Source organism: Myxine glutinosa, chromosome 7, assembly GCF_964187855.1.
Source record: "Myxine glutinosa chromosome 7, kmMyxGlut1.1, whole genome shotgun sequence".
Lineage (NCBI taxonomy): Eukaryota > Metazoa > Chordata > Myxini > Myxiniformes > Myxinidae > Myxine > Myxine glutinosa.
The window spans coordinates 45654250-45668436 of NC_136267.1; the positions used below are offsets into that span (position 1 = coordinate 45654250).

General features: G+C 45.6%; 1 protein-coding gene across 3 annotated transcripts in view; it reads left to right on the forward strand.

Moving 5' to 3' along the window:
• The window catches only part of LOC137431174 (protein kinase C-binding protein NELL2), a 47886-nt gene that overhangs the window by 21773 nt on the left and 11926 nt on the right, over nt 1–14187 (forward strand). For all 3 annotated transcript variants that reach the window (XM_078781602.1, XM_078781600.1, XM_078781601.1), the window contains exon 5: nt 1677–1783. In XM_078781602.1, coding sequence (XP_078637728.1) covers nt 1677–1783 — 107 coding nt within the window. The remainder of the gene's footprint in view (nt 1–1676; nt 1784–14187) is intronic.

A 14187-nucleotide genomic window follows, 5' to 3' on the forward strand; every position in this document is an offset into this window, starting at 1 on the left:
AACACTGCTGTGTTAAGAAACCTGGGCTAATTTGTGCGAAGCTGCCTGAAGGTGAGGCATGAAGGCATGAAGTCTAAGGCCTATAAGTACTGTGTCGTCGGAAGAACCGTAACGTCGATGCTTTCAATATTTGATGATCATTTTAACAATCGGTTTGTTTGTGTTTCACACTGAATGCAAAGCGTAAAGGTAGAGCATGCAGATTGTGATATATGACAGGTTCGACGATATGTTCGGCCTGAACGAAATTGGAATCAAAATGCCGGAGTGTGGAGGCAGCCGTTGTATGCCGTAATGACATCAGACATAATCACATCACCCTGTCACGTGACCAGATCCTCAGCTCTGATTGGTATACGTTTGAGGGGACATAAATAACTACATACATACACACATACATACATACGGACAGACAAACACTGTTCAAGACTACTTTGCCCTGTGGGCTACACCGTAAAAAATCCTCATACTGGATCCATATTCAAATCTTCACCAAATGCGAAGTGATTTGTCTTTGTCACACATCGAACCTGTCCATCAAGATTCATCTGAATCTGTCCACAACTTTTTGATATATCTTGTTCACAAACAGACAAACAGACGGACAGACAGACAGTGGTGAAAACATAACCTCCGTACATCCTTCGGTGGCAGAGGTAAACAGAACGGCACTCGATAGAGAGCATACCTCTGCCAGGCTGAACAGTTTACGTTTTGTATCCCACTGATAGGCCAGATCTGGATCCGGACCTTAACAAAAACCTGATCAGCTTTTTGGTTGAGGTACGGATGCAGTGACCCAACTCATTCACCAAGTTTTGTCATAAGGCGTCCACAACTTTTAAAATATTGTGCTATACGGTATATTGTTAGGGCCCCATCTCTCAATGGCGATCACTGACAATTTTATAGTACCTGGATCCAGATCCGGATCTTCACCGAAATCTAAACAATTTGTCGTTGTCACACACACACACACAACCAATCCACCAAATTGCGTCCAAATCCGTCCTCAACCTTTTCAGATATCCCGTTAACAGACAGACAGACGGACAGACAGGGGTGGAAAAAAAACATCATCTAGGCCACACGTGTGCAGATTTTGAATACCTCCCACAAGGACCGAGACACAGGCCTGCAAGAAACAACAAGACCCATGTTGGAAACGAGTGTGATCATGTGGAAGTGGTATATACAAAGGCTGGGGTTCTGTCACTCCTTTATATGATGCTAAAGGATGACATCCCCATGGAAGGATGAAATCAAGACAGGAGCAAAGACCTCAACCAAAAACAAAGAAACAATCCAGGGATAGTTGTTCAGGTAAACAATCCAGGGAAACAATCCAGGGAGAGGTCTCTGGTAGGACATGACACATCTAAGACCAAGACTAAAGCTGAACTGATTATATCCTTGATGAGATCATTTGAGAAGATAAATGTCTGTATGTCAGCTATAATTATAGATTCCATTACCCTGCAGGCCCACTAGCCTGTGGTTAAATGGACAAGGCTTTGTACACTCTCGCTGTAAAAAATCGATGCCCCTTTAAACTTTTGGTCCAGGAACACAAAATGCCTGATATTGGAGGCCGATAGATGAATGCTCAGAAAATGGATTTCTTTCTTTTGCCCTTTTTTATTTTTGTAATGTAGTACGAAATCGTTTCTCCCCAGCGTACTGCTACCTGGACGGACAGACCTATCTTGAAAACGAAACAATTGCTACTTGGTTGGGAGGAACGTGTGTCGTGCAGAAATGCCAAGTAGACTTTGGGAATGATGTAAGTATCAGAACGCACACTCATTATGTCTTCACAACATTCATGGCCATTTCAGTCCACATCATTTTCATAGACATGGCTATTTTATAATTGCCTACCATTTGCTCTGTTTGTTATTCTATGGTCGATATTAATATTCTGATTATTACCTCCGCCACCAAAGGTGGATGGAGGTTATGTTTTCACCCCTGTCTGTCTGTTTGTCCGTCCGTCCGTTTTTTGAACAAAATATCTCAAAGAGTTGTGGACGGATTCGGACGAAATTTGGCAGAGATGTAGCGTATGTCACAAGGGCGAAATGATTCGATTTTGGTAAAGATCTGAATATGGATTCGGATATAAGAATTATTTAATATCTTTCGTGATTCTTCACCATTGGCACATTTGGAGATAGGGCCAAAAACGATACATTGCGGGATATCTCAAAAAGTTGTGGACGGATTCGGACGAAATTTGGCAGAGATGTAGCGTATGTCACAAGGGCGAAATGATTCGATTTTGGTAAAGATCTGAATATGGATTCGGATATGATAATTATTTAATATCTTTCGTGATTCTTCACCATTGGCATTGGGAGATAGGGCCAAAAACGATACATTGCGGTATATCTCAAAAAGTTGTCGACGGATTCGGACGAAATTTGGCAGAGATGTGGCGTATGTCACAAGGACGAAATAATTCGATTTTGGTGAAGATCTGAATATGGATTCGGATATGAGAATTATTTAATATCTTAAGTGATTCTTCACCATTGGCATTGGGAGATAGGGCCAAAAACGATACATTGCGGTATATCTCAAAAAGTTGTGGACGGATTCGGACGACATTTGACAGAGATGTGGCGTATGTCACAAGGACGAAATGATTCGATTTTGGTGAAGATCTGAATATGGATTCGGATATGAGAATTATTTAATATCTTAAGTGATTCTTCACCATTGGCATTGGGAGATAGGGCCAAAAACGATACATTGCGGGATATCTCAAAAAGTTATGGACGGATTTGGACGAAACTTGTTGGACAGGTTGTGTGTGTGACAAGGAAGAATCGATTCAATTTTGGTGAAGATCCGGATCCAGCTAGTATATATTTTTAAGTGATTCTTCACCATTGAGTGATATGGCCAACCAGGTGGAGGTATGCTCTCTACTGAGTGCCGTTCTAGTTGTTTGAGTTTTTATAGAGGACTACATCAGTGGCTTAATTGAATTCCTGCCATTTTATTTCCTGCAAGATGGTGCAGACCAATTTGCAATGTCTTACAATTCAATTCCTTTTGGTGGCTCTTTATCAACTTATCTCCCTGTTGGTTTTGATGTACATACTGGAAGGCAGAAACTTCACCCAAATTCGCTCCTTTGTTTTCATGAATGTTATGTCTGGGTTTTTTCGAGACATAGTCAAGGCTTGTGGAACAGCCTGAACGGATCAGTACGTAACTGACAAAAACAGAATGCAAAACATGCATGCATGGAAAAGGAAACTCCAAGGAGGGAAAACTGGAAAATTAGGAGGAGAGGTTTGGGAGGGAAGGAGGGTAGGGGGGTGAGGAGGGGGTGGGGGGGGGGAAGTTAACGGGGGTAGAAAAGATCATGGTTTCGGATTGGGTATGATCTGAGAAGGTGGTGAACAGCTGTCTTGAAGATCTAGAAGGAAGAATGAGAGTGTTGAGGATATAAAAATGACTCGCTTTCATATCCTCAATATGATATCTTTATTTCCATTTTCCATTTATTTCCATTTTTTCCCATTTTCCGTTTTTCCTGTATTTCCATTTTTATTTCCTTTTTTTTTTTTTTTTTTTTTTTTTGTATACAAGATCGAGGCTCGTGAAAGAGCGAACATTAATCACACAGAAAGACAAACAGACACACAAAACAAATAACATCGGGAGCGGTAGACAAGATGGGGAGAGAGGGGGAAGGACACAAACACAACATTTGAGAGCAGGGACCGAGAGACATGGAGACATCGAGAGAACTGTGGGAGGGAGAGGGCTTTGGGGGGGAGGCATGGGAAGGGGGTGGGGGGGGGGTGGGAGAGGTATAAAACATATGGACACTGCCAAGACTTCCAGTCTTCTGCCATTTGTACACATTTCCATTTTCTGATGTAATTTTTCTATTTATTAGACGTTCTATTGTTATGGTGTGATGTGTTTAACCAGTGGAGGCAGTAAATAGGTTTAAACTAAAATGTGATGGTTACCCGTGGTCTAAACTAAAATGTGATGGTTACCCGTGGTCTAAACTAAAATGTGATGGGTACTTGTGTGCTAAATTACAATTTGATGGGTACCTGTGGGCTAAATTAAAATTTGATTGGTACCTGTGGGCTAAACTAAAATTTGATGGAGGGCACATAGATGTTGCCAGAAATGCTCAGACATGATGAGTGTAATGGTCTCCTCCTGCGTCAAATTTCCTTGTATTTCCTTGTCTACGACTGTGGTGATAGAGAAGAGAGCGGACACTTCATCAATGGCTTAACCGAGCCAAAGCAAACAGCACATCTCTGAAACATAATGATACAAATGGTTGACAATGTAATCAAATGTTTTCAACTATACAGATAGATAGATAGAGAGACAGAATGCAAGAGTAACCTGATCTACAGTCTTGGCCAAAAATATTGGCACCCTTGCACTTTTTTCAAATAACTCACAATTTTCTCAAAAAATAAGTTGAAATTAACAAAAGTATTTGGTCTCCACAATTCTTTACTTCACTGTTAATGTTACTGAAGCTTTGTTTTTGATTCAGAACTTAATATATCCTTTTAAATCAGAAAATAAAAATAAATGGCATTGACAAAAATGTTGACACCCTCAACTTAATATTTGGTAGCACAGACTTTGGACAAACTAAACTCCCCAGAGGGATTTTGGCTTGTTCAGGTGTGTTTTGGCAAACTCCAGTCGAGGTTTCTTAGCAGCAGGGTCCCCCTGGGTCTCCTACCATAGAACCCCTTTTCATTGAGATGGTGACGGATGGTGAGAGTTGAAACTGTCGTACCTTGTGTCTGAAGATCAGCTTGAATCTGTTTGGCAGTTGATCGAGGTGCTTTCTCCACCATTCGAACAATCCTTCGCTGCAATCTTCGATCAAGTTTTATCTTGCAGCCACGTCCAGGGAGGTTGGCTAAAGTGCCGTGGGTCTTAACCTTCCTGATAACATTGCATACGGTGGACACAGGAACATCAAGGTGTCTGGATAGAGACTTGGGGCCTTGAGATTGTGCATGCTTGGCTACAATCTTGTGTCTGACCTCCTCAGACAATTCTCTGGTTTTATTTCTCTTCTCCATGCACATTGTGTTGCACACAGTGACACAAAACAGCAGAATGACTCCTTTTACTCTATTCAAACTGGTTGAATGAGTGATTTTTATATTGCAGGCACCTGCAACTCACCACAGGTGAGTTCAATTCCAAAGTAAAGGAGAATCATCTGCTTGAAATCTAATTATTTCTAACAACTTCTAAAAGGTGCCAATAATATTGTCTGGGCCATTTTAGGATTTATGTGTGGAATAAACTAAGATTTAGTAATTTTTTCAGCTTTTCTTGTTTTGTTTCACTGCAAACCAAAGAAATACATATGTGGGTACCAAAATATTTCCTAATTTCAACAATTTTGTGGAAGAAATGGTACATTATTTGAAAAAGGTACAAGGGTCTTGCGAGATCTTTCCGGCGACCGCATTGATTTTCGAAGCTGGACACGTTCTCCACGTTTTCGAAGTTAAGTAATTGTTCACAATTGTATTTTTGTCGAAACTGTTTTTATCTTTCAGTGTGTGTACCCATAGTGTGTCACTAGGAAGTTTCTCGGTGTTAATCTTTCATAAATTCATCGTTTCTGTTTGCCCCGCGTGTGCGGCCGTGTAGCCCGAGGCTTCCCCCGTCGAAGTTTGTTCTTTCCTTCGCTGTTTTTGCTTGGTTCTTAGATTTTTCCCTTCTCCCCCGAACTTCCCCGAACATCTACTCTTTGCCTAACGTTTTAACCCCCACCCCCCCCCCCCCCAAAACAACATTTATTTCCATTTCTCCACATGTGCTGTTGTCTCATCGTGTGCTTCTGTCCACGTGTGCTGTCTCACCCCGCCCACAGGAGCACCTCTGGCTACGGCTTCCTCTCCGCTCCCACCTTTTGTTCACATGTGTTCTGCACCATCCTCCAAACAGTGATGACTCCATGAATTACATTTCGCTGTCGGACAACATGGACCAACTTCTACCAACTCATCCAAACTCTCTCTTCCTCATATGTGGCGACTTCAACTATCATCATGCCAGCTGGCTGGGTGTGGGTGAATCTCTCACCAGCCATGGCACCTCAGCAAAGGACTTCTGCGACTCATTGGGACTGACACAATTTGTCAAATTCCCAATCCGGATCTCAGTCAATGGAGTATCTTCTCTTCTCGACTTGGGTATGACAAACTTCCCTGCAAATGTCTGCTGCTCTTCTTCTGCTCCAATCGGTTCTTCTGATCATGTGCTTGTTAAAGTGGACATCTCTCTGGTCATTCTCAGAGAGCCTCCTCAGCGCCGACGAGTCTGGCATTTCACTCAGGCTGACTGGCATGGTCTGCAAGCAGCTATCAATCATCTGGACTGGTCTCCCATCTCTACTGCCTCTGACATCAATTCTTCCTGGGAATTCTTCCAAAGCAAGCTGCTCTCTCTCATGCACAGATTTATCCAATCTCGTCTTCAGTTGTCTTACCCTTCCTCCCGTCCATGGTACACTGAATCTTGTGGTGAGGCAGTTGCCCTGAAACAACTTGCCTTTGCCTCTTGGAAGGCAAATCCAACTGAAGGCAATCTCAGTTCCTTCCACCAAGCTCGGAACAAGTGTGTGTCTACCCTCAGGAGCACCAGGAAGCACTACCTCTCCACACTCAAGAATGAACTCTCAAACCTGTCTCCTTCCTCCAAATCCTGGTGGCGTCTGGTCAAATCCGTTTCTGGTGTTTGTTCCCCCTCCATCCCCTCCCTTACCTCAAATGGCTACACAGTTGACACCGCACATGACAAAGCCGAATACCTCAACTCTGTGTTTGCCTCAAAATCTTGTGTCCCAAACCAATCCCTCTCTGTTCCCACCTTACCCAGTCGAACCCAACTGCTCCTGGACTCTGTGTCCTTCTCTCCTGACAAGGTGGAGAAGTTTTTGTCAAACCTCGACTCTGATTCTGCAAATGGACCAGACGGCATCAGCCCCCTGGGTCCTACAATCCTGCTCTGCCGCTCTATCTCACACTCTCTCTGTTCTTTTCACCCTCTCTTTTGCTCAAGGTCATCTGCCCTTTTTTTTTTTTTTTTTTTTTGTATACAATATCGAGGCTCGTGAAAGAGCGAACATTAATCACACAGAAAGACAAACCGACACATAAAACATATAACATCGGAAGCGGTAGACAAGATGGGGAGAGAGGGGGAAGGACACAAACACAACATTTGAGAGCAGGGACCGAGAGACATGGAGACATCGAGAGATCTGAGAGAGGGCGAAGGCTTTGGGGGGGGGGGGGGCATGGGAAGGGGGCGGTGGGAGAGGTATAAAACATATGGACACTGCCAGGACTTCCAGGAAAGAAGTTGGAATTTCAAACAAGGTGGATCTGGGGTGAATTAGTGGGGGTAGAAAAGATCAAGGTTTTGGATGGGGGAAGATAAGAGATGGTGGTGAACAGCTGTTTTAAAGACCTGGAGGGAGGAGTGGGATTGAAGGGAGTGAGGGAGTTTGTTCCAGAGGCGGGAGAAAAGAGGAATGAAAGAGTGAAGGTGAGCAGAGAGCCGAGATTTCGGCAGTTTAACCATCAGAGGGTTGCTGGCAGATCTTGTGCGACCTGTAGGAATACTTGGGGGACAGAGCACAGAGAGAGCTGGGGGTGCAAGGCCGGAGAGGAGTCGGTAGAAGACAGAAAGACCACCTACCTGCCTGCGGTGAGTGAGTGAAAGGCCCTCAGAGATAGCTTCATCGCGGGAGATTCCAATAATTCTGAAAGCTTTGGTTTCAACAGCGTGAAGCCGAGCTAGGTGTGAGGCAGGAGCACCGGCCCATAGGGGAGAACAGTATTCCATTGAGCTGCGGATGAAAGCCTTGTATGTGGTGAGGAGCTCAGGTGTGCCGAGGAAGGACTTCGCACGACGGAGGATGCCCAGTCGGCGACTGGCTTTGGAGGCCAGCTTGGAAATGTGGTTTTCCCAAGTAAGATCATGGCAGATAGTGAGACCCAAAATCTTGAGCGACAGAACTTCTTGGAGAGGATTGTTGAGAAAGTAGATGGGAGGGTTGTCCAGTCGATCTTTTCGGAGAGACATAGTAAGAGTGTGAGATTTGTCAGGATTGAAAGACATGTTCCACTTGTTTGACCAGTCTGTGATTTTGTCCAGGTCTTCAGAGAGTGAGGAGGCAGCAGACTGCCGATCTGAGGGAAGAGGAATGGAGCGGCAGAGAGTGGAGTCAACAGCAAAGAGATAGAGAGGATTTTCGAGAGAGTCAGAGAGATCATTGATGAAGACCAGAAAAAGCACGGGGCCCAGAACACTGCCTTGGGGAACTCCAGCCTGAACAGGAAGAGGAGATGAGAGAAACCCATTCAGAGCCACACGTTGACGACGACTAGAGAGGAAGTCCGCCAGCCATGCGTGGAGATTTCCATGGATACCAAAGGAGGAGAGTTTGGTGAGCAGAGCGGGGTGCCAGACCGTGTCGAAGGCACGTGATATGTCGAGGGAGACAGCTCTAATTTCCTGTTTGGCATTGAGGACCTCCATCCATTGTTGAGACAGCAGAAGCAGCATGTCCAGAGTCGAGTGACCTGGTCTGAAACCAAATTGATGATCAGAGATCAAGCCATTGGAGAAGAGGAAAGATTTCATATCCGAAGCAATGATGGATTCCATGACTTTGCTGATAATTGGGAGAAGGCTGATTGGTCTGTAGTTGCTAGGATCTGTTTTTGCACCTTTTTTGTGCAAAGCGGTGATGTTGGCTGATTTCCAAGCAGATGGCAGTTGACCTTGAGCAAAAGAGAGGGTGAAGAGAACAGAGAGAGGGTGAGATAGAGCAGCAGAGCAGGATTTTAGGACCCGTGGGCTGATGCCGTCGGGTCCAGTTGCAGAATCAGAGTCGAGGGTTGACAGAAACTTTTCCACCTTGTCAGGAGGAAAGGACACGGAGTCCAGGAGCAGCAGGGTACGACTGGGTATGGTGGGTACAGAGAGGGATGGGTTTGGGACACAAGATTTAGAGGCAAACACAGAGTTGAGGCATTCAGCTTTTTCACGTGCGGAGTCAGCTGTGTAGCCGTTTGAGGTAAGGGAGGGGATGGAGGGGGAACAAACACCAGAAACGGATTTGACCAGATGCCACCAGGATTTGGAAGAGGGAGACAGATAAGAGAGTTCGGTCTTGAGAACGGAGAGATATTGTTTCCTGGCTCTCCTGAGGGTGGACACACACTTGTTTCGAGCTTTGTGAAAGGAAATGAGATTTCCTTCCGTTGGATTTGCTTTCCAGGAGACGAAGGCAAGTTGTTTCTGGGCAACAGCCTCACCACAAGATTCCGTGTACCATGGACGGGAGGAAGGGTATGACAACTGAAGACGAGATGGGATAAATCTGTGCATGAGAGAGAGCAATTTACTTTGGAAGAATTCCCAGGATGAGTTGATGTCAGAGGTGGTAGAGATGGGAGACCAGTCCAGATGATTGATGGCTGCTTGGAGACCGTGCCAGTTGGCCTGAGTGAAATGCCAGACTCGTCGACGCTGAGCAGGCTCCCTGAGGATGGTCAGAGAGATGTCCACTTTAACAAGGACATGATCAGATGATCCGATCGGAGCAGAAGGAGAGCATCAGACATTTTCAGGGAAGTTAGTCATAACCAAGTCCAGAAGAGAAGATGTTCCGTTGACTGAGATCCGGGTCGGGAAATTGACAGATTGTGTCAGTCCCAGTGAGTCGCAGAAGTCCTTTGCTGAGGAGCCATGGCTGGTGAGAGAAGTACCCACACTCAGCCAACTGGCATGATGACAGTTGAAATCACCACATATGAGGAAGAGAGAGTTGGGATGAGTAGATAGAAGTTGGTCCATATCATCAGACAGCGAGATGTAGATGGAGTCATCACTGTTTGGTGGACGGTACAACACACATATGAACAAGAGGTGGGAGTGAAGGGGAAGCCGTAGCCAGAGGTATTCCTGGGGGTGAGGTGGAGAGAGTGCAGTGCAGGGCGAGTGAGGAAGAGAGTTTTTGATAAAGATAGCAACCCCGCCTCCAGGACGAGGCTCAGGTCTATCATACCGGAGGAGGGAGTAGCCCGGGAGAGATACTATGGAATCAGAGACATCATAAAGGAGGAAAGTTTCTGTTAAGCAGATCACGTCTGGTTTGACAGAAGCAACCTGTATGGAGAGATCAGTTAAGTTTGAACGAAGGCCCCGGATGTTTGAGGTCCATACCGTTAATGAAGAGGAAGGGGGAGCATCAGATACAGAACAGGGGGGAGGAGGGGTAGGGTAAGATGTGGAAGAGGTGGAAGAGGTAGGGAGAGCTGTTGAAGGTGTGTCAGAGATTTCAGAATAGCTCGGAGAAAGGGAAGGATGGGGCGGACAAAAGGTTTGATGGTGATTGGGTGAGCCACAATGAGGTGTTATTTGAGGAGGGGGAAGAGCGAGGCAGAAGGTTGGGGGAGATGGAGGTGAGAGTTTGAAGGGGGAAGAAGCGGGGAGGACGCTTTGAGGAGGGGGAGTGAGAGGGGGGAAATTGAGAAGCAATGAGGGTGGGGAGATTTGAAGGGGAGGGGTGAGGGGGGAGTTTGGGAGGGAAGGGATAAGGGGAGGGATTTGAAAGGGATGGGATATGGGGGAGATTTGGAGGGGAGGGGTGAGGCAGGAGTCTAGGAGGGGAGGGGCGAGGGGGCGTCTTGGCGGGGAGGGGTGAGGGGGTAGTTTAGGAGGGAGGGGGCAAGGGGGGAGATTTGAAAGGGATGGGTGATGGGGAAGATTTGGAGGGGAGGGGTGATGGGGAAGATTTGGAGGGGAGGGGTTATGGGGAAGATTTGGAGGGGAGGGGTGAGATTGGATTTTTGAAAGTGTACGATTTATGGGAAACGAACATTTATTGCAAAATGAGTTTCTTGTGACCTTCGAGTTAAAAATACGTTTAAGGACGCTGGATGGAGGATGGAGTGCAGGAGAGTTTAGGGAATGTAGAAAAAAGGCACTATAGGAGATGGATATTTTTTTGGGGATGAATTGATTTGGTGAGCAAGTCGAAAGCAGCCTTTTAAAGAAGAAGAAGAAAAAGGTGTTATAAAATATGACGGAATACATAACTTGAGGGGAAAGTGTAAACATTGAAGGTTAATGAGTGAAAACTATCTGGGGAAATGGGGGAGAAACACGTGGTCGAAGAACGAACGAACGAATAAGAATGAATAAACGAATGAGAACAGAGAAGGAAATTTTTTTTTTTTTTTTTTGAGTTGAGATTTACACAAGGAAGTAGGCTATGGGTGAAAAGACTGGGAATACAGAGAACGAAAGTTATTGGATCACAAAACGATGGACCGCTGAGAGAAAAACAAAGCCTCAAGGTTGTACAGTGCACACTGTACAAGGCCTCAAGACACGACACGAATTAACACGATTTTCAATACAGGTATGAAAGATTTGCACCGAAAAATCTTCGTCGGGACACAATATACGTACAACACTATAAATAAATACAGTTTTAACGAAAATCAGCCATCAGCTTGGATATCAGCTAACATCACCGCTGTACACAAAAAAGGTGTAAAAACAGATCCTTGGAACTACAGACCAATCAGCCTGCTCCCAATTATCAGCAAAGTCATGGAATCCATCATTGCTTTGGATATCAAATCCTTCCTCTTCTCCAATGGCTTGATCTCTGATCATCAATATGGATTCAGACTCGGTCATTCTACTCTGGACATGTTGCTTCTGCTGTCTCAACAATGGATGGAGGTCCTCAATGCCAAACAGGAAATCAGAGCCGTCTCCATTGACATATCACGTGCCTTCGATACGGTCTGGCACCCAGCTCTGCTCACCAAACTCTCCTCCTTTGGTATCCATGGAAATCTCCACACATGGCCTGCAGACTTCCTCTCTGGTCATAGTCAACGTGTGGCCCTGAATGGATTTCTCTCATCTCCCACCTCACAACTCTCCCACCCCCCCCCCCCCCCCTTCACATGCCTCCCCCCAAAGCCCTCTCCCTCCCACAGATCTCTCGATGTCTCCATGTCTCTCGGTCCCTGCTCTCAAATGTTGTGTTTGTGTCCTTCCCCCCTGTCTCCCCATCTTGTCTACCGCTCCCGATGTTATTTGTTTTATGTGTCTGTTTGTCTTTCTGTGTGATTAATGTTCGCTCTTTCACGAGCCTCGATCTTGTATACAAAAAAAAATCTCCCCTTCCTGTTCTGACTGGAGTTCCCCAAGGTAGTGATCTGGGCCCTGTGCTATTTCTGGTCTTCATCAATGATCTCTCCGACTCTCTGGAAAATCCTCTCCATCTCTTTGCTGATGACTCCACTCTCTGCTGCTCCATTCCTCATCCCTCAGATCGGCAGTCTGCAGCCTCCTCACTCTCTGCAGACCTGGACAAATTCACAGACTGGTCAAACAAGTGGAACATGTCTTTCAATCCTGACAAAGCTCACACTCTTAAGATGTCTCTCCGAAAAGACCGACTGGAAAACCCTCCCATCTACTTTCTCAACAATACTCTCCAAGAAGTTCTGTCGCTCAAGCTTTTGGGTCTCACTATCTGCCATGATCTTTCTTGGGAAAACAACATTTACAAGGTGGCCTCCAAAGACAGTCGCCGACTGGGCAGCCTCCGTCGTGCGAAGTCCTTCCTTGGCACACCTGAGCTCCTCACCACATACAAGGCTTTCATCCGCAGCTTAATGGAATACTGTTCCCCACTCTGGGCCGGTGCTCCTGCCTCACAACTAGCTCGGCTTCACGCTGTTGAAACCAAAGCTTTCGGAATCATTGGAATCTCCTGCGATGAAGCTATCTCCAAGGGCCTTTCACTCACTCACCGCAGGCAGGTTGGTGGTCTTTCTGTCTTCTACCGACTCCTCTCCAGCCTTGCTCCCCCAGCTCTCTCTGTGCTTTGTCCCCCAAATATTCCTACAGGTCGCACAAGATCTACGAGCAACCCTCTTATGGTTAAACTGCCAAAATCAAGACAACCTGCTCACCTTCACTATTTCATTCCCCTTTTCTCCCGCCTCTGGAACAAACTCCCCCACTCCCTTCAATCCCACTCCTCCCTCCAGGTCTTTAAAACAGCTGTTCACCCCCATCTCTTATCTTCCCCCATCCAAAACCTTGATCGTTTCTACCCCCGCTAATTCACCACAGATACACTTTTTTGAAATTCCAACTTCTTTCCTGGAAGTCCTTGCAGTATCCATATGTTTTATACCTCTCCCACCTCCCCCCAAGCCCTCTCCCTCCCACATTTCTCTCGATGTCCCTGCTCTCAAATGTTGTGTTTGTGTCCTTCCCCCTCTCTCCCCATCCTGTCCACTGCTCCCCTTATTTTGTGTTTTATGTCGGTTTGACTTTTTGTGTGATTAATGTTCGCTCTTTCACGAGCCTCGATCTTGTATACAAAAAAAAAAGAAAAAAAAAAAGTGCCAATATTTTTGGCCACAACTGTAAAAGAGGGCTTCATTCTGATAAAATGAGATACAGGTTCATATGATCGTAAGCATTTATTCGATAATTATAGTGCAGCAGATATATAGGACCATGAACTTATTATGTGTGCACCTGGAGGAGTAGCAGGCCAAAATTGTGTGGACTGAAGTTGAGAAAAGAAAAGCGAGGGAGAATGAGAAAAGAATGTAATAATAATAATAATAATAATAATACATTTATTTTATATAGCGCTTTTCAAGAAGCCCAAAGACGCTTTGACAGAGTACAAAAAACAAGTGCAAAAAGACAAAAATAAATAGGTAAATAATCAAAGCAAAAGGAAGGAGAAGGAGAAGAGATAGTCAGTGGTTAAATGCTGTGGGTTAAATGTTAAATGCAGTGTTGAACAGGTGGGTCTTGAGTGATGTTTTGAATGTGGTGAGTGAGGAAGAGTCTCTGATGGTGTGAGGTAGTGAGTTCCAGAGGGTGGGAGCAGCGATGGAGAAGGCCCTGTCCCCCCAGGATCTGAATTTGGATGGGGGGGGGGGGGCGGGGGGGACAGGAGGTTGGCGCCAGCAGAGCGGAGGTTGCGGGTGGGAGTGTGTCTGGAGAGGAGGTCAGTCAGGTAGGATGGGGCCAGGTTATGGAGGGCTTTGTAGGTCAAGAGGAGGATTTTGTACTGGATTCTCTGGGGGATGGGGA